The sequence below is a fragment of the Octopus bimaculoides genome, chromosome 4 (assembly GCF_046866305.1).
Source record: "Octopus bimaculoides isolate indiv1 chromosome 4, ASM4686630v1, whole genome shotgun sequence".
NCBI classification, from domain to species: domain Eukaryota; kingdom Metazoa; phylum Mollusca; class Cephalopoda; order Octopoda; family Octopodidae; genus Octopus; species Octopus bimaculoides.
In genome coordinates, this window is record NC_142931.1 from 147,324,774 (window position 1) to 147,351,080 (window position 26,307).

Below are 26,307 nucleotides of genomic sequence, written 5' to 3' on the forward strand. Positions count from 1 at the left end.
CAAACTCCTACCATCTCTAGCGATCCTCCTTCCTCCCCCTATCCCTCTTCCTCCTTGAAGTCTTTTACTCACACGGTACACTCAACAGTTTCACTTTCGCTATCCTCTTCCCTCATCTCCCTCTCTCCCTCTCTCATTCTCTCTCTCACACAACCACTTTCTTGCCGTCTCTCATTATCTCTCTCTCTCTCTCTCTCTCGCTTTCACTCCTCTTTCATTCGACCTTTCACGTTCTCTTTCTTTCATTTTCTCTATCACTCGCTCTTTCTCTCCCTCTTTCTCTCTCCCATATTCTCTCTCTCTCTCTCTCTCTCTCTCTCTCTCTCTCTCTCTCTCTCTCATGCGTACTCCCTCCTCCAACACCATCACTATTACTACTGTAATAAATAACACTATAGCCCCCCCCGCCACATCTTCCCCGTCACCATCACCACAACACTTCTACATCCCAACTTCTCCTTACCACCACCACCGCCACCGCCACCCACTCCCTCCCCCCGCTACTTCTCCCTTACCTGTCATCACACACCGGTGTTATCCCGACCCTATTATTACTACTCCACCACCACCACCACCACCACCATCCCCGACCAACCGCTTCCCGCTACTCCTACTTCTACTCCCTCACCCCACTACTCCCACCCCACCCCCACCCCCCAGCATTCTTCTCCTAGTCTTTCCTTCCCCATCCACCCACCCACCCACCCGATACACCTCATTCTGGCTTTGTTTTCTTATTTCTAGCAGATCTCTTCATTATTTCGGTCTCGCATCGCTTCAACATCCTCCCCACCCCAACCCAAGACTTAACACTCACCGCCTTCTCCCTCCTCCTCCTCCTCCTCCTCCTCCTCCTACTACTACTACTACTACTACTACTACTACTACTACTACTGCTGCTACTACTATCACTATTCCTCTTTCACTTACGGCATTCTTGAGGTTTTCTTACAACTACTGCACCGCTTCCATCGCCGCCTTACGCCACTCTTCCTCTCTATCTCAGCCCTCATCTATATCTATATCTATATCTATATATATATATATAGATATAGATATATATATATATATATATATATATATATATATAGAGAGAGAGAGAGAGAGAGAGAGAGAGAGAGAGACGAATATATGCTAGAGAAAGCTAAAGCGAGCATAGTATAAGTCACCAAGTAGTAATCATATATATATATATATATATATATATACACACACACACAGTCATTCTCTCTCTCTCTCTTTCTCTTCCTCTCTCTCTCTCTCTTTCTCTTCCTCTCTCTCTCTCTCTCTCTCTCTCTCTCTCTCTCTCTCTCTCTCCCACCCCTTCACATCCTGTTCTTGTTCTCCAACTGCTACCATTCTTCACACCGTCGTTTCTTCTTCGGTGCGTTTCCATCTGCAACCGATGCATCGAAAAGCAACACCAAAAAGGACACTTGCATCAAGCGAAATCGTTACCATAACAACAAAGAAGAGAAAAAGCGATGCAACTACCTTATGCAGTGCATCTTCAGCGTGGCACTTAGAGAGGACGACTCGGTAGTTCCATTATCGTACCGTACCAGCTACACATCTCAGCGTTCGCTTGTTCGTACTCTTTTTACCTCCAACTTTTCTCTTTTCATCTACTTCTCCGTCTGTCTATCTATCTATCTATCTATCTATCTATCTATCTATCTATCTATCTATCTATCTATCTACCTGTTTGTCTACCTGTTTGTCTGAATCTCTCTCTCTCTTTCTCTCTCTCTTCCTCGCCTCTCTATCTGTCTATCTTTATTCCGGAGATGTACTTGTTTGGTGATTTGATCTGAGTCTGCGTGTTGACACTAAAACTAGTACGACATCGAAGACATTATCATTCAAAAACACAAAGACGGTTAACTTTACTTTAAAATTTATTATCCAGTGTTACGCTTTTCGTCGCACCAACTGCAACCTGGTCACTGACACCGTTCCCCTACCCCGTCCTTCTTCGTCTCTTATTTGTTCTCTCTCTCAAACATTCTTCCTAGACACCCTTTAAAATCCACCCCCTCTTCTCACAACCGCTTTACCTCTCTCACACATCTCCTCCTCCTTCTCCTCCTCCTCCTGTTGCCTCTTCCTTGCTTATTGAAGAAGTTTGGTCAGCACCAAACTTCACACACACGATGAGAACAACATCACGTGCTCTCTACCGCTGCGACGCCGCTGTCCTCCCCTTCTGCCGTCTGCTCTGACCACAAACCGACGACATTATACCACCTGGTCAGAAGATGTCTACTCACTGGAATCTAAAGACAAACTTGGTCAACAACGATTCCTCATCGTCACTTACTCCAATTTTAAATGGTGAGCATCGTTAGCCCTTTTTTTTTTTCTCTTCTCTTCATTTCTTCTTTTTCTTCTTCTTTCTTTCTGTCTGCTTGTCTCTCTTATCGTTGCAGACAGAAATCAGGTAACAATATTGTGTGTTAAAGGTGTCATGCTACCTGTATTTTGAACAAAAAATTGGATAGCCATATTCCGTGCTGTTAAAATTCTGAACCCAAGCAGGGTACTTGTATTGTAATTGTAGAGTACCTTACCTTAAATCGAGTTGGGTACTGGATACTTAAGATGAGGACTGATGTCGATCACCTGTATTCTTTCGAGAACGGGGTATATATATTCTGTGCTTAAACAAGGTATACCTACAACAAAAACATACTCACACACGCGTACATATTCTGAATGCAAACTGGATACCTGTAGAACACCTCTATTAACACAATTGATTAAAGTTAAGTACCATCAAAGTGAAATAATATCGGTTGCCTATATTTCTCTGGGAATATGGTGTATACATTCTATATTAAAGCAATACTTATAAATGTGTGTGTGTGTGTGTGTGTGTGTGTGTGTGTGTGTGTGTGTGTGTGTGTGTGTGTGTGTGTGTGTGTGTGTGTCGTAGCTGGGCGACTATTGTGTATGAAAGCGGGATATCTGTATTGCGTGACATAGTAGGGTACCTGCTTTGTGTACCACAGCGGGGAATAATCGCTTTGTGTACCATAGCTTTGAATATCAAAGTTGAGTCCCTGTATTGAGTACCAGAGCAAGGTGTTTATACTGTGTATTTAAAGATGCGTATTTCTACCCAAAAATGGGTACCCAAAAATGGGTACCCAAAATTGGTACAAATATTGTATTATGTCAACGGGTAATATTTGTGTATATAGCAAGCAAGAGAAATGTGTGTAGGTGTGGGGGGATGCTATGATATCCACGTAGATCGATAGTTAGAAGCAGTACCACTACCAACCCATAGACCGAAGAGTGAATGGCAAATTCTTCGTGTATTTGCTGAAAAAAAGTGTGCACATTGTATTACTTGTATGTTTGTGTAAATAAATGTTTACATGCAACTCACGCACATTCATACACACACGCACACACATTTATCGATATATGCATACATTTGTCCGTCTATACATATAAACACATCCAAACATACACACGCATACGAGTTCTTTTGTCTTAAACATTACAGCCATGTGTGTGTGTGTGTGTGTGTGTATACATATACACACACACACCTGTGTGTATATGTGCATGAGTATTTCTGCTTGTATTTGTCTTTTTCGACACAATTTCAAATCTATCTAATCGTGTCTGTCTGTCTCTCTGTTTGTCTATCTATCTATTTGTGTCTACCTCTCTATTTATCCATCTATCTACCTATCGACCTACCTACCTACCTACCTACCTATCTATCTATCTACCTATCTATCTATCTGTCTCTCTCTCTCTTTCTCTCTCTCTCTCTCTCTCTCTCTCTCTCTCTCTCTCTCTCTCTCTCTGCAGCTCTCTGCTCATCTTTGTCCATCTGTTTGTTTGCCTGTCACTCTCTATGTAAGCAATATACACGTGCGCACGCGCACGTGTATGTATGTATGAGAACATGGATATATGTACATACGTACGTATATAAGCATGTACCTTGTTTTGTTTTGCCCCCTGCCCCCTTTTCCTCATTATTCCGTTCGTGCTTCCGTCCTAAAACACCACAGGCCTCAACAGCCCCAAACTTGATGTCTTCGAAAATAATTCTCCGAGAATAAACAAGATCATGCACAATATGCACAGTGCTTGTGGACGTTGACAGGTCACAACCACACACACACGGTTAATACGTATTTATCCATGTAGACCAGTGGTTCTCATGTGGTGGTGGGGGGGGGGGGCCGTATGACCCTTGTGAGTCCGTATGTCCCTTGGACGTCCATATAAGATTTTGATGTTGTTAAAATGTATGAGCAACAAACTTGTTCTCCCTTGAACAATTCACAGAATATTTTAACAAACTTTATACAATTCCAAACAATATTTTAATTATAAAAATGCTACAGGATTTTTTAAAAACATGGAATGGTTATGAGGGTCCTGTAGAGTGAAATAGGAATGAAAGGGGGTCTGTAGGTGGAGCGGGAGGGGGAGAGCAACAAACGGACTGAGAGAAAAGGGGGGGTGAGCAACAGAAAGAGAGAAGGAACGACGGAGAAAACAGAGGGAGAGAGTGAGAGAGCAAGAGAAAGACTGAGAGAGGGGGAGACAAATGGAAAGGAAAAGACAGAAAGGGGAGATTTGGGCAAAGAGGAAGAGAGAGAGAGAGAGAGAGAGAGAGAGAGAGAGAGAGAGAGAGAGAGAGAGAAGTGGGGAATAAGAAAATGAGTGGGCAAGGGTTTAATTAAGTGTGAAGGCTCATACTGTCACGTGTTTCCGTAAATCGTTTATAACAAACCTATTACTGCTACTTCAATGGACTTATCAGAAATAGCAGCTGAATGAGCTCTCTGGCCCCCAACTCTGTCAACAAGGCCGAATTAAGAACCGTAGAGGCCCTAAACACTTGAAAGATTTCGGTGACCCTATATATATATATATATATATATATATATATATACGTAATAAAAACAATAATAAGCTATAAAATAATGATGGAAGATAAGGTTTCTTTTTGCGTATTTCCTCTTTATTTATATTTGAAAAGTTTTCTCTTACTTTTCTTAATTGCTCTCTTTGGTCAGATCCTTGCTTTGGAATTATATTTTCCATCATGTAAACCACATCGAATTTTATTTTAACAAGTTTAAACCGATTTCTTTTGTGCCGTAAACCATTTACCATTTCTGTGGTTCCCCTCCTTCCCTTGATGCCCTTAGCACACATTTTACTTAACGGTCAACCCAGCGCTGACCCCCAACATTCGGCTTTCAGACCTACTTCTCCTCACGTCCAACAACAGCCATTCCTTTACAGACCATTCCATTCTTCCTGTCGTTCCTCCTTAACTTTCCACGTGCAACCTAGACATCTCACGTGAAATCTGCGCAAATATTCCGCACCGCATCCTTCAATCCGGCCATGCCATCTGCAAAAACACACAATCACTTTACACTTCTCGGTTTCAGAATCAGGCACGAGTCCGGCGATATTGAAGTGAAGGAATAAGTCGATTAAATCGAGCCCAGTGTTCAACTGGTACTTCATTTATCGACCCTGAAAGAGTGTAAAACGAAGTCGATTACAATGGGATTTGAACTCAGAACGTGAAGGCGAACGAAATGCCGCTAAGCATTTTCTTCATCTCGCTAACGAGTCTACCTTAATTACTATGCGCATATCATGTGATCATTAACACACACACACACACACACACACACACATGTGTAGCACACAGAATTGTCAATGTCTCTACAAATGCTAGGAAGTCTTACCATCGCTGAGAATCATTTCTAGGCAATACACATCTTCCTTCCAACCATCCCCACTCCACCCATTATTCCTAAGAGGGACCTGGAGATAGAATCCTCAGGCCCCTCATCCATAAGGACCTACCAGAAGCAACAGTCATTACATCTTTTCGCTAAATTCCCAAGCGTGACCAACTGAGACGATGGATGTCATCCAACCAACTCGTTCTTGGTCGACTCCTCGGTTTCCTGCCAGTTGTCTCGGCTTCAAGAATCCATCTTGAGATATTTTCCACCAACATTCTAATCACATGGCCACAGAACTGGAGCTTTGACTTCCCAATGCGGAGAAGTAGTGGTGTGACTTGGGAATGGCTGCCTTTTCTCCAAGATAGGCACTCTGTTGAGTTACGTTACTCCAGAAATTCTTCAGAGGAACCCCACTACAAAGACTAGTCTTCCTTTTCGATTCCAGCTAAAACTTGAGCTCTAATAACCATCCCTGTATAAAGCTGAAGCGAGAACTACAATTCCTGAATGCCCATGCTACTGCAGCTACACCTGCACGCATGCGCACACAAGCGCGCGTCCAAAGCAAGTCCACCTGACTGACAAACACTAACTTGCTGACACACTCCATCCTCTGCTCCACAGACGCCTTGTCTCCTCTTTCAATCAGTTTTTGCTGCTACTACAGCAGCCTTTACTCGTGTTGGCTCGCTGATTCTTGTATCATCGCCAATCCGAGTTGTTTGTCTTTCTCATCTTTTCTTCGTCTATATCCTGTCAACATGCCAAATGCACCCAAACTCTATGGGACCATGCGCCTATGGTAGAAAGGAATACGGTATCATCATCATCATCGTCGTCGTTGTCGTTTGACGTCTGCTTTTCCATGCTTGCGTGGATCAGACAGATTTTGCTGAGGTAGATTTTCTCCGACTGAATGCTGTTCTTGTCGCCAACTCTCAACTTTTTCCAAGCAAGGTAATATTTCCCCGCAGCTTGACATATTTTTATGGAATATGCAAAACGGACAGCACCGCTTGTATGGCGGTGATGCTCGTTTACTACCGTCATATTGGCCAAGCAAGCCACCTCAGGACCCACAAAGATTAAAGCTGCTAACCAAAGGTATGAAGGGCGAACGTGTGTAGTTGCAGCAGCAGCGCCCTACATGTGAGGGGAGCAGCATTCCATTGAGTGCATTACCTAAGGTTTTTCGTGGATAAGTGACTAAAAGTGGCTTGAGTAGTTTATGGCTTTTAACAACAAAATCGGCCTTAATAACGTGTTTCTCAAGTTTGGGTCAGATCCCAATAGAAACGTAGAAATTAAAGAATTTGGCTCTGGGACTCACCGTGTGAGTCAAGGACCTCGTTGGTTTGAAGCAACCCGAGGTACTTTCGCATTTGATGAGTACATGTGAGAGTACGTATACGGTTTGTGTAAGTGAAGCTGGTGGAGTTGAGGGGGACAGTCTGTGAGTGTTGATCGAATGTTTGCTGTGAAGGTGCGTGGTATAGTGGTTAGGCCATTCGGCTTACAGTCGTAAGGCCGAGAGTTCGATACCCGGGCGGCGCGTTGTGTCCTTGAGCAAGACACTTTATTTCACGTTACTGTAATTCACTCAGTTGGCAAAAGTGAGTTATACCCGGTATTCAAAGGGCTGGCCTTGTCACATTCTGTGTCACGCTGAATCTCCCTGAGAACTACATTAAGGGTACACGTGTCTGTGGAGTGCTCAGCCACTTGCACGTTAATTTCACGGGCAGGCTGTTCCGTTGATCGGATCAACTGGAACCTTCATCGTCGTAACCGACGGAGGGCCAGTTCTATCGTGTGGAGTTGGGTTCAAAGTGGGCAGTAAATGAGGGACTCTTTCAACGGGAAGTTCTGTTTGAAGAACCACCAGGATTAAGAAATAGCAAAATGGATGAAAAGAATCGGCTTCGCTTTGGGATGTGAAAATGCTTGACGTTGTACCATATACAAAGGTATCATTTGAGTTTTGGGATGATAGAATGCTTTGGATGCGAAAAAGATATTAAGAGCTTTTGGAATGTCTGTGTTCCAGTCAGAAATACATATTTACGCTGAAACTAATCGATGCAAAACGTAAAAGATTGCAAAAGATTCTGTTTCTGCACCACCACTACCATCTTCATCATCATCACCATTTATTATTATTATTATCATCATCATCATCATCATCATCATCATCATCATCATCATCATCATCATAGAGGAATAATTCCCGCGAGCAACAAACCGAGTAAAGTTCAATGGCCAACATTGGAAATCAAATCTCCCTGCAAACATAGTTGTATGTAGTTGCCGTCTGTCGTCTGCTTACGTTAAGACGTCTCTGTTACATTCGCGCCAAAATTCTAACAAACAGAGCACTGAAGTGCAACCATTCCAGCCTAAGAGTCTTCTATGATAAAAGAACAGTCTGGTTATATTTTGTCTTGTTCAAGTTCTTATCCTAGATTTCCAGAAATTCACGTTACTTAACTTTTCAGAAAAGCCAACTATTTTTATCTCATTATATTCTTGAATATATATATATATATATATATATATATATATATATATATGAAATTAAATTCCACGGAAAAGTCCGTGTTTGTATGTACATTGAAGTAAGATGCAGTAGACAAAGGTGTGAAAACTGACAAACCGGTGCATTCAAGTAAAAATACTTTGTCCTATTTCTTCCGCCTGGCAGAGACAAGTCCTTTGTCTTACTTGCCATTATCATCATCACCGTGAACAAATGCTTAATCCGTTGGATATCTTTAACCACGGACGCTATTATTCACCAAGAGACGTATAAATTTAATCAATAAATTTAATTAATTAATTAATTAATCAATTAATCGATCAATCAATAACTGTTTCTACTTCCGGTGTCTAAATATACACACTAATGGATCGGTTTTCTCGAAACTTCCAAACGAAGTCGCCGAAATATTACTATGAGTGCCAACACATCTAACGCTTTGTGAAAGATTGATTTTCTTGTGCGCAGAGAAGTAAGTCCGAATCTCGAGTCTTCGTGTGTCTTTAAACAATTCTTTATTATTGGATGTATATTGTCTGTTGTGTTTGGCAACTTGGATTTAGAATATCTGTTGCAATTGGCAAATTGCCGAGAAGCCATGTTATAACGGAGGAGTATTGAATTCTAACGGAAAAAGCCATCAATCTTAAAATCTCTACCAATGATTTTTTCAGATCTTTATCGGTTCCAACAATGGAAATTTATGAAGTTTGGAAATTTTCCCAAGATTTCAAGTTTCCAACTTTAGATAAGATATTCCTTTGGTCAATACGATATTACGATTTAGTGAATTGCCCCAGTTTTAACTGGAAAACAATAAGTGTAGGTTTAAACATAAATTGAAGGCCTGCAATTGGGTATTGTAGTTATTGTTGCAGTTGTTGTTGCAGTTGTTGTTGTTGTTGTTGTTGTTGTTGTTGTTGTTGTTGTTGTCCACGTTAACTCGGATCAAGTAGACTTATGATCGAAAGACGTCCCAGCAGTGATCATCCCATCGTCCTTTTTTTTTCTTCCATCTTTTTTTCGGACATACACGCATGCATGGCTGTGTGGTTAAGAAGCTTGCTTTGCAACCACATGGTTCCGAGTTCAGTCCCACTGCGTGGCACCTTGGGCAAGTGTCTTCTACTATAGCCCCGGGCCAATTAATGCCTTTATGAGTAAATTTGGTAACAGGAAACTGTATGGAAGCTTGTCGTACATAACAACAACAGTGGCGTCTCATACTGACAAATACCCACCATCCATTCTACTTTTCCTATCCAAAGGGTTTCGAAACCAATATTATTGATAGTTTTACGAGTTCAACCGTTAAAAATTCTTATGATATAAACAGCATACAATTCAGTGGAGTAATGTCGAAGGAGTGCTTTGGTCAAATCGTTGAACGTCTATCATGTTTACAAATGATGCGGGTTCTAGTCCAACGGGCGTCATTCGACTTTTTCTACTCAAAACGTTTTTATCCCAATATATACACGCTAGTATTTATAGCTTTATTTCCTTCGAGTTCCACAGTTAGAGTTGTGATTTTTGTTTGTTTTTATCTGCTGAGTGTTGGGGAAAGAGAAGTAGTCATAGATTTCCCAGCCCCACCTTCGAAGGATGCGATTACTGTCATCTGTTCTGGAGTCTTTGTAAGACAAGATTTGCAGGAGAGATATGAGGGGGGAGGGGATTAGGGGAAGGAAGGAAGGAAGGAAGGAAGGAAGGAAGGAAGGAAGGAAGGAAGGAAGGATTAGGCGTGGTGATCAGAGGTGGGCCTGGAGTGTTGGACACAGGAAGGAAGATAAGAAGAGACACGAGTAAGATAGGAACACCTGAATGGGTGCGGTATGAACTTAGTTGATTCTGAGGAGGAGATGTCATTATTGGAGCGGCAAGAGAGGCAAAGGTAGTTTGCATTCATATAATTCTTCTTCCTTCGCCATGCGCAGGCATGGTTGTGTGGTTAAAAAGCTCATTCTGCCACCATGTGGTTTCGGGTTCAGTACAACTACGCGGCACCTTGGGCAAGTGTCCTCTATTATAGCCCACTCGCCACCACGGACGACTAATACCTTGTCAGTGTAAAAGTGGAAGATAGGAAACTGTGTGGAAGCCCGTCGAATGTATATTCATGTTTGTGTGCGTGTAGGTCTTTGTATTTGTTCCCTCCAAACCGCTAAACAACCGGCGTTGGTTTGTTTACATCTCTCGTGACCTAGCAGTTCGGCAATAGAGAACGAATGAATAAGTACCAGACTTAAAATAATGAACACTGGGGTTGATTTTTTTCGGCTAAAAGCTTTTAAGGTGTTACTCCAGAATGGCTGCAGTCCAATGACTGAAGCAAGTAAAAGATAAAAAATGATTCCTGGACAAGTTTCAAAGGTTTGAAACCGACATCAGTTTCTTGAGACATGGCAACTTGACCCGCCTTCCCGCCTTTTTTCCAATTCTCCCATTCCCCCATACCCAAGGAGGGAACATACGAAGCATCTTCTATGAGAAACCTTACGTTAATCCCTGGTGGCAGGCGTTCATTTCTCAAGCATTGGCACCAGCAATTCGTCTCCTCCACCCCTCATTTTATTTTAATCCTTTCCAATTTTTATTTGAATTAACACGAAAAATATTTTTATCATAGCATTTCATGATTTTTTTTTTTTTTTTTGGCAGATTTCGTCTTCTGCTGTGATTTTTGTTGATCGTTTTAGAAATTTGTATAAATTCTACCTCTTTACAGACATTTGACAATGGAGTGCCAAGTAGGAACAAAAACCAATAATTTTATCTGACAACCGAATATGTGTGTGTGGGCGTAGGGGTGTGTGGTGGGGATGCATGAGTTTGTCTGTCGGTCAGTCTGTATGTATGTATGTATGTATGTATGTATGTATTAAACTGCATCAGGTGATGAGTCTCGAGTTCGGAAGCTGTGGGGAGTGTGGAGTTGCCCCTTAACGACCATTACTCTCAGATCCGTTCTGACCCGAAACAGTAGTACCTACCAGGGTCCTGCCAATGGGCTAAATAGATTTTCCAAGGGCCAGAGGAGACTCCTGTTACATTTGGCAAAGTCGTGAGGACGGCAGCTCTTTTAGAAGAAAGATACTCTGGCATAAAACTTGCGGTCATCTTGCAATGCTGGTCAGTGGAACCTAGTATGGTGACCGAGAGAGTGGCAAAAGTGTTGTTGACCAACCTTTTGCCACTTCAATCCAATGACCTATGGGTGCCGGACTATCATTTCGTTTTATGAAGTCCAGTGGTGATGGATCTGTGCACATGAAAGGATGGAATTAAATCAGGGACGATCGGGTTGAATGTGAGACGGCAATCACCTGACAAGATGAGGCAATCATGCATGCACGATTGTAAATTAGGTTGTCAGATAAGTTCGTTTATTAACTGGAAAAATAGTTTTATCCAATGTTTCTGGAGGTTTTGTAATTCTATTCGACCTCTCCAACATTAATTGATCGTTTTCGAAATTTGAATAAATTTTACCTCTTTTCAAACATATAATGATCGAGTGCCAAGTAGGTAAAAAAAGAAGATTAATGATAAAAGATACAGAAACGAGTTTATCTGATAATCCAATAGTTTCTAAGTCTCGCATTGTAGATAGTTTTTCCATTGTAGCTTTTGTAATGATTCCGCAAGCAAAAACAACGCAGCGACGATAAAGAGACGAAAATCAATAGAAAGATTTAGAGGAGACACGTCAGTTAAAAAAAAAAAACTTCCTGCCAGACCAAAATATTCACAACACGAAACACTGACGGTATCAACTTTCAATGTTAAAAGCGGATTGTTTTTGAATCAAGTCACATGTTGTATTGACTGAGATGAATGCAGTTTCTAGCTAAAGATATAATACATTGCTAGATCGATAAGAAAGATGCATGGTTCATATATCTTATGAACGATATATGTATATATGTGTGTGTATATATATATACATACATATATATATATATATATATATATATATATATATATATATATATATATATATATATGTATATATACATATATATAATATGTACACGCATATATGTGTAAATGTATACGCATAATTATACATATATATATATATATATATATATATATATATATATATATATTTACACACACATACACACAATGTATACGTTCTTTTATTCTATCTCTATCTATCTATCTATCTATTTGTCTGTCTGTCTGTGTATTTATCTACCTGTCCCTCTCTCTCTCTCTCTCTCTCTCTCTCTCTCTCTCTCTCTATATATATATATATATATATATATATATATATATATATATATATATATATATATATATATATATATATATGTATGCATCCGTTGTCTGCCTGTCTGTCTATTTAGGTATCTATCTTTCTATATCTCTTCCTCTCTTCCTATTTCTCACTTTCTCTCACCTCCTTACATACACACTCACGTACACACACGCATACACACACCCACTTATATATCCCTACACACCAAGCGAGAAAGAGAATCTTTTTCTGACTGCAAATGAAACCATCGCATTCAGACGTACAACTACATACATACATACATACATACATACATACACACATACATACATACATACATACATACATACATACATACTTACATACATACATATGCGGAGGCCCCCTTCGGTCACAAATAACTATGGGATTGCACCTAGAAAGTTACCCTCCCAGGTACAAGTCCGGGCAAGGTTGTTTATAGAAGACCAGCAGTCGCCCATGCATACCAGCCTCCCCTCTCCATGCCACCAATGTTATCCAAGGGAAAAGCAAAGGGGCTGATACAGCTTTGCACCAGTGATGTCGCAACTCCTTTCTACACCTGAGTGAACTGAAGCAACATGAAATAAAGTGTCTTGCTCAAGAACACAACACGCAGCCTGGTCCGGGATTCGAACTCACAACCTCACGATCGTAAGCTCGACGCTCTAACTACTGAGCCATGCGCCTTCACATACATACATACATACATACATACATACATACATACAGATGCATACACACACACACACTCACATATGGTTTTTTTTTTACCCAAACCACACCTTACAAGCTCCATATTGAACAATTTTAGGAAAATGGTCGGAGACGAGAGCTATGAATGCCTCAAATACTCCCTCTAAACATGCTTATATAGAACAATAAAATAGCTGATAAAAGATCTGAGAGAAATACGTTGAAACCATAACAAAAACTCTGATGGAAATTCAATGAGACGACGACGGGGGGGGGGGGGTCAATAAAGGGGTCAATAAAAGGAAAAGAAAGGAAACACTAATAAAAGAATCGATGGGTTGTAATCGTGTGGGAGTGACCGGTACATTCCACGAATGTCAACGTAATAGACATGCAGGGAGGAAAATACATTTGTAGAATCTCTAATATCATTTCGATCCATTCTGAACAGAAGGTAGAAATCTTGAAACATGTTTCGGTCCTATTTGAGCTCGTCGTTGAAGCGTGAACTTCCTTGTACTTGCTGATAGTTTGTAATATTAATTGCATTTTAAGGTAGCGAGCGGGTAGAAGCGTTAGCTCGCCGGACAAAACGCTTAGCTTAGCGGCATTTCGTCCGTCTTTACGTTCTGAGTTCAAATTTCGCCGAGGTCGACTTTGACTTTCATCCTTTCGCGTTCGATAAAATAAGTTCCAGTGAAACACTGGGGTCGATGTAATCGAATTATCCCCTCCCCCAAAATTACTGGCCTGTGACAAAATTTGAAAGCATTATTTATTGCAATATTGATAACTCTAAACTACATTTTACAGCAGATTACGCCGCCGAGAAATTAAAACGCAGTGATATGGTTGTTAAAATTATGCGAATCTTTCTCGTCTACTTGTATATAACGTTGTACATTTGGTTAGTGATTTTCTCATCACAACGTGCGTAAGTAGAGGGAAGTCTATCGGGATTCAATAAAAGTCATCATGGCTGCGTTTACCTATAAAGGACGAGGGACAATCTGAAAGCAGCGACAGTTTGTCTCAAGCACCAAGTACTGGTATTTCGCAAAGTGCCAGACATGGAAGCAAGCGTGGAAATGAGGACGAGAGATCAGAAGCGAGTGTAAGGTAAAAGTGGAGGCAACAACAACGTAAAGAATATGATCGAAATGTATGCAAATTTCTTTTCTTCTTTCTCCTCTCTTCCACTACAATCGTTTCTACTCCTATTTGTGCTCACACCGTTATAAAGTCTTCGTCATGGACATTCTTTCTTTCCCGGTCTTTGCACCAATCGTAAAACATTCTCCGTCTTTTCATTAGTACTTTATTGTGATGCTCTACCGACGCAGAACTCAATCTTTTCTCATACCAGTGTTGTATTTTTATATATTTTTCTCCAATTTTAATATTATTTTTCTTCTCTTTCTCTTCTCTCCCTAAACTTTTCGTCTCTCCTCTTGTTCATTTTTTCATTTTCTCTTATCACTTCTCTTTCAAGTGCTGGGGTCAATATAACCACTTGTTTTCTCTCACCAAATTTATGACCTTATGCTTCTGTCAGACATTATTAATTAATTAATTAATTAGAGGAGTATATATGGCACTCACAATATTGGAGGCGCTGTGGACTCTCTATCGCAATGAAATCCATTGGCTGTTTCCATTATCGTAGTGAAGGCAGGCTCGGTGATTTGGCGGTTGATGAGACGGGATTTATGCAGAGAAATGATTCTCTGAAATGCTGACGTCTTCCAGCAGAAGTTTCGTCTCCAGGATAAACTATTTAACTCTACTTCCCTCATGTAGTAAAGATTGTTTGCCAACATGACATGGCAGTCCTGGTTTAGGACGAATGTTGCTGTAATTTAGCCCCAGGTGACATCGTCTCCAACTGGCTATATGACACGATCTGTGTCCTTATATTTTCGAATAAGGGAATCTAGCTGAGTGGGGTGCTTGAGCTGAGTGGGGGTGCTAGATTCCCTTGTTCGAAAATATAAGGACACAGATCGTGTCGTATAGCCAGGACTGCCATGTTATGATGGCAAACAATCTTTACTTCAAAGTACTGTTACTGAACATCTCTTGTTGTGAGATTTAAAAACAGTAATTTTCTACTTCTCTCAGTCCAGCCTAGCAATCATAAGTACCTTGGACCGGATCTTTGTTTCTTCTTTGCTTTTCTTCCCTTTTCTTTTTTTTGGGGGGGGGGGGGCACTGGGTTAGCAGTACTCACGATACTTTACTTCGAGACTGGGGGAGGGGGATTGGGAGGAGGGAGGAAGGCAACCTCAAACAACGGACCTCACCTGGATACTTGCAGCAGATTGGATTCCACAAAAGGCAGTCCGAGAAACCAGGTGTTGGTCGTCATATCCAACCAGGAGAAGAATTAAGTTTACTTCCCCAGTAAACCATCCATGGCGGGATTGGAACTTGGAATGCATAGAACTAGGACGAATACTGCAAAGCATTCTTTCCTACGTCCTTATACTTCCGTCAGTCTATCGCCCTGGATTGGCACTTTTCTGTTTCTTTATCGATCCCGAAGTGATGAATGGCTAAGTGGATCTTGTTAAGAATCGCCACAAAAATCACATAACATTCTGTCCGACGCTCTCCCGACTCTGCCAGCTCAACCCGATCTGCCTCCACCGGGAGAAACTAAAGGGGAACCACTCCTACATAAGCTCCATCGTGAACTTCCTGTGCGTCATGCTTCGTTACGCAACGCCATCACAGGAAATTTCAAGGTTGATATTTCTAATTTTTTTTTTCTTTTTTTTTTTCTATCAAACAATTTTTATCCTATATTTTATCTTCGCCTTTTTTCTTCTTTTATCATTTATTGATTGACTTAACCGAATACATTTTATGAAATAAATTCTTTCTGCATGCTTGATTAAATTAAAGGCAAGGTCGAAGTTATCAGTTGATGGACTGTAAGAGGTATTACAAATCCTGTGACGGTGATGCACAGTGACAAGGAAGAGTGGGGGTTGGGGGTAGAGCGGAATGGTGAATATTATAAGGAAAGAAAAGGATCGATAAAATGTTAACATATCTAAGTCTTACAGATTCCTTGAGAAAATATAGTTAGATTTCCTTCAATTTATTTTATTCGATACAGGAAATTCAATCACCTGGGGATATGTGTGTGTGTGTGTGTGTGTGTGTGTGTGTGTGTGTGCGTGCGAAATGTGCTTTTTGAGATTTAAACAATAAACATGCATCTATACACACATACATATATGCATACACACACGTATATATATATGTAAATATATACATATTTAGGAGAGACAGCTGAAAGGGCCTCTTGCTGGCTTTGGTGTAAGAAAGAAGAGTTAAGGTGGAAGCCAGGAGGAGTTGAGGAGCAGTGACTTGGCCACCTCTGCTGACCCACCCAACGGGGGGGGGGGGTGTTACGGTTCAGGGTCGAGACACCCGATGAACGATGGATACCGTCTGACAACATCAGTTCCGCCCTTACAGATGTTATTCACACACACACACACACACACATACACATATAGATACATATATATATATATATATATATATATATATATATATATATATATATATATATATGCACATATATGCATATATATATATCCATATATATATCCATATATATATATATATATATATATATATATACATATATATATATATATATATATATATATATATATATATATATATATATATATACATATATATATATGGATATATATATGGATATATATATATGCATATATGTGCATATATATATATATATATATATATATATATATATATATATATGTATATATATACATATATAAACACATGCACATATATATATACATATATAAACACATACACATATATATATACACATATATATACATATATACATATATGTATACATATATATTTTTTTATTTATATATTCTTTTATTTGTTTCATTCATTTGACTGCGGCCGTGTTGGAGCACCGCCTTTAGTCGAGCAAATCAACCCCAGAGCTTATTCTTTGTAAGCCTAGCACTTATTCTATCGATATCTTTTGCCGAACCGCTAGATTACACACCAGCATAGGTTGTCAAGCAATGTTGTGTATACACACACACACACACACACACACACACACACACACATATATATATATATATATATATATATATATATATATATATATATATATATATATATATATATATACGATGGGTTATTTCAAGTTTCCGTCTACCAAATCCATTCACAAGGCTTTGGTCGGCTTGAGGCTATAGTAGAAGACACTTGTCCAAGGTGTCACACTGTGGGACTGAAACCAAGATCATGTGGTTTGTAAGCAAGCTACTTACCACATAGCTATTCTATATACATATATATTCTTTTATTGTTATTCTTTTATATGTATCAGCCTCGAGGCTGCGGCTATGCTAGGTCACCGCCTTGAAGAATATTAGTCGAACAAATCGATCCCATTACAAAGCGAGTATCTTAACCACACCGTCTTGAATGTACTTGTATATATATATATATATATATATATATATATATATATATATATATATATATATATATATATATATATTATATTATATTATATTATATTATGTATAATATATATACACACATGCACACACTCATACATACACATATACATAACTATATACAGACTTACATACCTCACCATACTTTTAATATGGTGTCGGTGACGGTGGTGCTGGTGTTGGCAGCGCGGCGGCGGCGGCGGCGGCGATGCCTCAGCGATCTGTTTTGTGCCTAACAATAAATGTGCCCTAGACTGTTGACAGTAGAGCGAACCGAGTTGCTTACTTTGTCATGCACAGCAGATATGCAGCAGAGGAACAGCAGAAAAGCAGTGGAGAAACAGCGGGACGAGGAGAGAGAGCAGGCGTAAAACACATTGATGCGCTGTTCTTAAATTATACTGCAATGATTCACCTCAATAAGCAGACGATTTGGTTGGTTCAATGTGTTCCCCTACTTGAACTGTTAGCACAGGTTCGAGTTCTGTAAATAGTACGGTTCTGCTATTCTTGGCAAAATGGGGGTTACATATTCGCTGAAAGGATTATTTTTAGAGGAAAACGTTTGGGTAATGTGAATAATTTTGTTGATTATAATGATTGTGGTTAGCGATGATAGTTGTACTTATAGATAGATAGACACAGAGAGAGAGAGACAGACAGACGTGGTATTTAGCTATCTTTGCTATCCTTGCTGTTATTGTTGTTGCTGCTGTTTTGGTGGTGATCGTTGCTGATGTATTAGAAATAGACATAGTTTAAAAACATCTGCCGAGTTGTGTGCATTTTGAAACGCAACTACGTATATGTACACATGATACGCATGCGTGTATATGTGCGTGTCTCTATAACATACATGCATTATGTATGTGTGTGTGTGTGTGTGTGTGTGTGTGTGTGTGTTTGCGTGTATGTATGTATGTATGTATGTATGTATGTATATACGAATGAGTGGACAAACGAAAGACGCACCCAACACATTTAATAGGGGTTATTTTATTTTCTAAAACAGTTTGATTCGGCTCTATGCGACTTAAAGTTTCGTCGGCTTCTGACGGAGACCAATCTTACTCAGGCTCATCACACGGTAAACCTAGTTGATCAAGACACACACACACACACACACACACACACACACACACACACATATATATATATATATATATATATATATATATATATATATATATATATATACCGTAAATCCTCGAGTATAGTCCGCCCTTGAGTATAATACGCAGGGGATTTTTAGGGGGCAGTACCTCTGAAAAACCTAAACCTTGTGTATAATACGCACCCCTACTCTAACTTGAGTCAAGGAGATCTATATAACATCCTTCGTTTGTAAACATATATATAAGGTAACGTCCTTTATTATTGTGTATATAACATAATGCAAACGTGTAGCATGTTTGTGCACTTTGTTGGCAGAAAATAAAGAAACAACAGTAATAACGTCAGTGACAAATAAATATTAAGTAAATTGCCTTTATATATTTATCACTTAGAAAATTTTGCTTAGAAAATGTTTTTCATTTTTAACCTCGTATATAGTACGCACTAGAATTTTGACCTTTACTTACCACACAGCCACTCTATATACATATATATTCTTTTATTGTTATTCTTTTATATGTATCAGCCTTGAGGATGCGGCCATGCTGGGGCACCGCCATTATATACAAGATATACTATAATATAATATAATATAATATAATATATATATATATAAATTTTAGCGCAAGGCCAGAGATTTTGGGGAGCGGTTAAGTCTATCACATTGACTCCTGTTTTCAGCTGGTCTTTATTTTATCGACCCCGAAAGGATGAAAGGCAAAGTGAACGTCAACGTAATTTGAACTCAGACCGTAAAGACGGACGAAATGCCGTTAACGATTCCGCCAACCTGCTGCCTGAGTACAAGTTACCATTACTTTCAAAAATAGCTATAACTGTTTCTTTTTTTTATATTTTTGTTGTTTCTTCATATATAAAAAAAGAACAAAGCTCAAGACTCCCTTTTTTTCTTTTTCATGCAGAACGAAACAAATTTAGAAGTTAGACGCATCTAAATCTGACTGTTCTTCTTTCTTCATTCTGACGTAACACAAAAACGGAGGCATCTTCCTTGGCAGACAGCAAGTTCTGTCTTTAAAAACAGAAACATGATTCAAGAGTTTGGTCATTGCTTATTTCGGAATTCTGGAGTTGAGGGGTGGTCAGGTGGGGGCTGAAAGAAAGGGGAATCTAAGTTTATTGCTTGTTTCTCGTTTGATCTCTTCGGTAAACATACATAACACACATTGGCACGTGCGCGCGTTGTGTACGCTTGCGCACGCGCAAGCACACACATGCACACATGTAGACATACACACGTATATGCTAGTATGTATTTATGTATGTGTGTGTATGTGTGTATAGATATATATATATATATATATATATATATATATATATATATATATATACACGTATATACATACGTGTGTGTGTTGTGTGTGTGTATGTGTGTGTGTGTGTGTATGTGTGTGTGTGTGTGTACACACACGGTAACAAAATACGTAATCTGCAATTAGTTTGAGCGAGGTATTTTTCACCAGTAGTGCTCAACTGATGTTCATACAAATTATGGATTTTTGGGTGTCACGATATAAGTCCATGCAGTGAAAGAATGAACGGAAGCAGTTAATTTCTAATATACGATATAAAAGAAATGTGTCTGGTCTTACCGTGTAGCATGTCACCTTCGAGATAATATTCTGTTCCGACAACTGTGTTTCTCATCAGGCGGTGTTGAAAAACACAAAATCCCTCGGTATAAGTCATGTGGGATTGTATATAAAGCTGTCTGAAATAAAGGAATATTCCGGAAAACAGACACTTTTACTTCGAACAAAATGATATGGATGTATGTTTTTCTTTGAAACTTATTGGAATTTTTTACAGAATTCAGTCACGTCCTTAATAAAAATGGCAGAGATTTTTGTTTGAGTCGAGACACTTCTACAGGTTTCTGAATATGCGTATAAGTGACCTGAACGGGGACCCAGCTCTTTTGCAGAGTTTAGGGCCAGCAATTTTGACGGGAGCAGACAAGTGAGTTACACCGAAAGGATGAAAGGCAATGTTGACCTCAGCGAGATTTGAACTCAGAACGTAGAGCTGGAAGGAATTCTGGGCGCTAACGATTCTGTTAACTCGTCTCCATAATAATTCTTTCTACTGGAAGCACAAGGCCTCAAATTTGGGGGAAGGGATTAAGTCGATTACATCGACCCCCAGTGCGTAACAGGTACTTATTTAATCGATCCCGAAAGGATGAAAGGCAAAGTCGACCTCTGCGGAATTTGAACTCAGAACGTAGCGACGGCCGAAATGTCGCTAGGCATTTCACCCGGCGTGCTAACGTTTCTGCCAGCTCGCCGCCGCCTTAAACTCGTCCCCATAATAATAATAATAATAATAATAATAATAATAATAATAAGAAGAAGAAGAAGAAGAAGAAGAAGAAGAAGAAGAAGAAGAAGAAGAAGAAGAAGAAGAAGAAGAAGAAGAAGAAGAAGAAGAAGAAGAAGAAGAAGAAGAAGAAGAAGAAGAATTCTATCAAATTTTGATACAAGGCCAACATAATTTTGTGAAGAGAGGATAACACGTCAATTACATCGATCCCCACCCCCAGTTCTTGATTGATTCTTTATTTCATCGATCCTGAAGGGATGAAAGCAACGTTAATAGAAACGTTAAGATTCTTGTTGTTTTTCGGTTTTTGGAACATCAGTTCTGTTTTTCCTTCTCCATTATTCGCTGCCTTTCAACCCGTAACTTCATTACAACTAAATAACTGATCTCTATAAATTTCGGTATTTAAGTAACATTAATTTATGAATTTATGAATTTATTTTGTCATTGATTGTTGGCTAAACTACCTTCATTTGTCTGGGATGCGCATTTATTTGTTTATACCGTCTTCTGTTAATGAGTTGACCATTTGTTTCAATTTGATTTATTCCATTGTTTCTAATTTAGTGATTATCTGATTATGGCCATCTTTGTATATTAATTATTTCTTTTCCGTTTCTTTCCTCTCCTTTTCCTCCCATTCCCTCTGAAATTCGCAGAGACCTTCGCTAATCTGCTCTTTTCCCTGGATTATAATTAAGTGGGTCTCTATTAAAGCTAATATTCTATTAGCTCTGCAATATTTAATCAGCACATTTTAATCCAGACGAATTAAGTAAATGAATAAGTAACGCTGGAATTTATTAGCCATGTTACTCTTTAATGTGTAACACAATATAACACAGTAAATTCGTTTTTTTTTTTAGAACCACGCCGTTACTTGTCTTAGAACCTCTTTTGAGGGTGTCAAATGTCATGCTTGACCCCAGCTGTCTGCTGGTATACAAGTATGCTTTGCCAATACCAGTCTTTATGAGCGAGGTTGCTAAGTTTAATGATATAGAAATTTCTCTTGTTGATGATCTCTCGGTTAATCAACATGTCACTGCTAGCGTTGCTTATTTGGTAAACCTGATGAGTTGGGAGTTGTGTAACGTTCCATGAGCTTATAGATGTTGTGCATACTGCATGCCTGACGGTATCTTGTTTACGTCAGAATAAAGACTCTTAACGAAGCAATTGTAGTAGTACCAGATAATCTATTTCTCTATTGTGTATGTGTGTGCGTGTGTGTGTGTGTGTGTGTGAAGGCGCGTGGGTTAGTGGTTAGGGTATTCGGCTCGCGATCGTAGGTTTGCGAGATCGATTCCCGGCAGCCCGTTGTGTCCTTGAGCAAGACCCTTTATTTCACGTTGCTCCAGTGCACTCAGCTGGCAAAAAATGAGTAGTACCCGTATTTCAAAGGGGCCAGCGTTGTCACGCTCCGTGCCATGCTAAATCTCCCTGAGTATGTGAAGGGGTACGCATGTCTGTGGAGTGCTCAGCCACTTACACGTTAAACTCACGAGCAAGTTGTTCCGTTGATTAGATCAACCGGAAGCTTCGAGCTTGTAAAGATGACAAAAGGTAGATAATATATGGTAAATAGGGTTTATTAACATCATAAGTAACACACTTCGTCCCATATTGAAATGAAAAGAAATTTCCAGAAGCTGTCAGTCACCACACAGCTCACGGCTTTGCAACTAAAGTTGTTAAGAAGGCAAATAAAAATCTGAGAATGTAGTGTGCCGTTTAAAGCCTGTTTATTGTATTCGGCTACCTGGTGTCATCAACAGGATGGATTTAAATGCCACTAGATTTACTTCAGGAATATATATATATATATATACACACACACACACACACACACATATATATATATATATATATATATATATATATATATATATATATATAAACACATATATATATCAAGTCTATCCAGAGTTGTCTCTCTTAGGTATTTCCCATTTCTAACGGCTAAGGAACTGGAAACAGCGATGTCTGGGAATGCTGATAGATGGCGACACTTGACAGATATGGTGTTTTTACACCTTTTGACCAAAAGAGAAAAGTTTCTCCATAGTAACTCCAGTGAATCAGCCTATTTATCAATGTCTTTGTGAATCTTATCTATTTATCTCATTTATTTTACTCAGATGCATATTCATTTGTAAAGTAGAAACAGTACTTACGGAGGAATCGACATAAGCTTAAATAATAATAATAATAATATTAATAATAATAATAATAATAATAATAATAATAATAATAATAATAATAATAATAACAATAATCATATTAATAATAATCATAATAACAATAATAATCATAATAATAATATATATATATATATATATATATATATATATATATATATATCAAATAATGTGTATGTAATCTATTATAAAACGATTTCTTGATCTGATAAATATCCCTTTATCAAATTTTATCAGAAACATTATCTGCCTAATTGTATATAAGCATATACTACAATTATTCTCATATACATGCTTGTATGTATGTATGTATGTATGTATGTATGTATGTATGTATGTATGTATGTGTGTATATATATATATATATATATATATATATATATATATATATATATATGATGGACTTTCTCGTCGTATTTCACTCATGAGGATGAAAGAATTTGCAGCCCCAGTGTTGTTTCCAACTTTTAGTATACTTGATTGTTCCATAGACGTTAAAAACCGGGAGATCCTGACCAAAATTGTCTGGGGGTTTTGTGCCCGTTAGAAATGATTAACTTTTTATTGTATTGTATTTAATTTAATTTTTTATTTATTCTTTATTCTAATCTGTTTTGTTTTGCTTTTTCCAGAGAGAAGCATCTTTCACCGATTAAAATGAGTAACGATTCGAAAGTAGCAGCACAAGGGCTGAAAGTCACACATGAACCAACTGAAGAAGCCCGCAGTAACAAAAATATGTCTTTACTATGGGTCCCCTATGTTGTATTGGCCGCCATTATGGTTCTCTTCTTTTCCGTATCTTTTGCACATTATCACTTAAAAAGACGTAAATATCAACTACGGAGATGGGCGTCAAAATGTCTACGAGAAGAAATGAAAAACTCGAGTGTTGAAGTCTTTGATCAACCCAATGTGCCACAAGTCGGCGAAGGGTTGGCAAAGTATAATGATTCTCTCCGACAGATCGATGATATAAAGACTTTACCTGGCGCTGTTGCTAAGATTGACTTTAAAAATGATTTCACGATCGATATAAAAATTTAATCCAAAAATATGTTTTTAAATATCAAGGAATTTTTTTCAATGTCTTAATCCTGTCAGACATTTGAAAATACCGTGAATTCTCGAACATTCCACAACCGCTGACAGCAATAAAAATGCCTGTTTGGCTACGTTGGATTATTATTGTCCATAAAACACAAAACGGATATGTTGTATAAGCGTTTCGTTTCACTCAACAAAATTAAATTTCTATATTTCTAACATTTCACTTACACACCATGTTCCCGGATTATGTTTTCATTTTTTTCTCTTCTTTTACTTTTTTGGTGTCTCTTTAAATCGAAGCTTTGGTTCATTAAGCTCTCCAGATGTCTTCAGGTGCTATAATCGTCCACAATTTTTTATATAATCTCTTTGCACTTTATATACAAGATACCGAGTAAGAATTGAACTTTCATCTGCTTTTTAATATCCACTGAAACCCGGTAAGATTGCCATCGATTTAAAAAGGCCCATAACACGAAGAATATTCTACAGGCTTCACAAAACACATCGGTTTCCAAGAAAATAATCAAGCTTCTTTTTTTCTTATATAACTTCTCATAACACCATCGGGTTTTTTTTCTCTATTCTAAATAGTAAAAGATAATTTCATCTTCTTCAATGCGAGACATTTATCCTCGTTTATCACAGGGATCTAGTTTTTTAAAAAAAGGGGTGATAAATGAATAAACTCCAAGAACATTGTAAATGGAATAAATGGTCGATTCATTGGCACCAAACTCATGACCCACCACAGCGAAGCTTCCACCATCACGCATTTTCTTGACCGCTTCTACCTTTCTCTGTAGAAAATACGCTCCTCTTCGCCATTCGTTAAGGTCAGGCGCCTTCTTAGTTTTCTGTTCACTGATCCCAGGTTGTTGGGTACATAAATCCGCATAAGAAATACAAAACCGTGCAACACGTTCATGTATATACAAGCAATAGCCAGTGCATTCTAGAGAACTGAGCACTGTGTGTTGTCGTTGGGGTGTTTTTGCTGACCAAACAGAATCTTCGACCCTGTATTATCACAGATCATTCCGTGATAAGCGTAAAATGGTTCACAATCGAACGTACCACGTTATCTTGGATCAGTGATAAATGAATCCGTGATAAACGAGGCTACATGTAATAGCTTCTTAACACACATATATACATATATATAATAAAACATATCAAGGAAACAATGAGATAACAAAGTTTTATATTAAAATATTTGACATTTATAACATTTTCAATTTTATAAGAAATATATTTAGAAATGGTATTTCGTTGATAAAATCACAATCCGAGTATAGCACCTTATTAGAATGATGTTTTCCTCTTTTACTTTGCAATTTGGTATCGTAAACAATCGATAACATGTGTGCTTTGAATATAATTCCATGATATTTCTATATTATATAAACTTTCAACATGGTATTTGATATTTAATAACTGTAAAAAAATTATTAAACATGATATAAATATTTATATGATATTTAAATTTGTTTATCGATTATTTCATTAATCTCAAACTAGTTTTACAAAATTATCGCCACCTAGCGGAGCTAACGGTATTTAATACATACTGCTTGTGTGTTTATTATATATTGTTATTTTCTTTATGTTGTGTCCGCAAGTAAAATTCATAGATGGCGCTTTCATTCAGTTGGCTGGTATAACGAGCACCTGACCCTTGGGCGCCATTCGCGGAGTCTATATTACAAGAAGTTAGACCAAGTCTTTAGTGTAGGAGACCTTGAAAAAGATCATAGACACTGCCATCTCGCCTCTAAGTAAGCCAATAGATATGTATGTATGTATGCATGTA

General features: G+C 38.5%; 1 protein-coding gene across 3 annotated transcripts in view; it reads left to right on the plus strand.

Annotated features, from left to right (window-relative positions):
• LOC149136420 (uncharacterized) overlaps window positions 1-25,974 on the plus strand; it is a 55,803-nt gene extending 29,829 nt beyond the window's left edge. The window contains exons 1-2 of one of the 3 annotated variants that reach the window (XM_089351701.1): window positions 915-1,587; window positions 24,077-25,974. In XM_089351701.1, the coding sequence (XP_089207827.1) occupies window positions 24,102-24,491 (390 nt within the window). In that variant the 5' untranslated portion in view covers window positions 915-1,587; window positions 24,077-24,101 and the 3' untranslated portion in view covers window positions 24,492-25,974. Of the gene's footprint in view, window positions 1-914; window positions 2,335-24,076 lie in introns of those variants that run through there. The other 2 variants (XM_089351700.1, XM_089351699.1) reach the window with 2 other exon arrangements.
• Window positions 25,975-26,307: the final 333 nt, after the last annotated feature.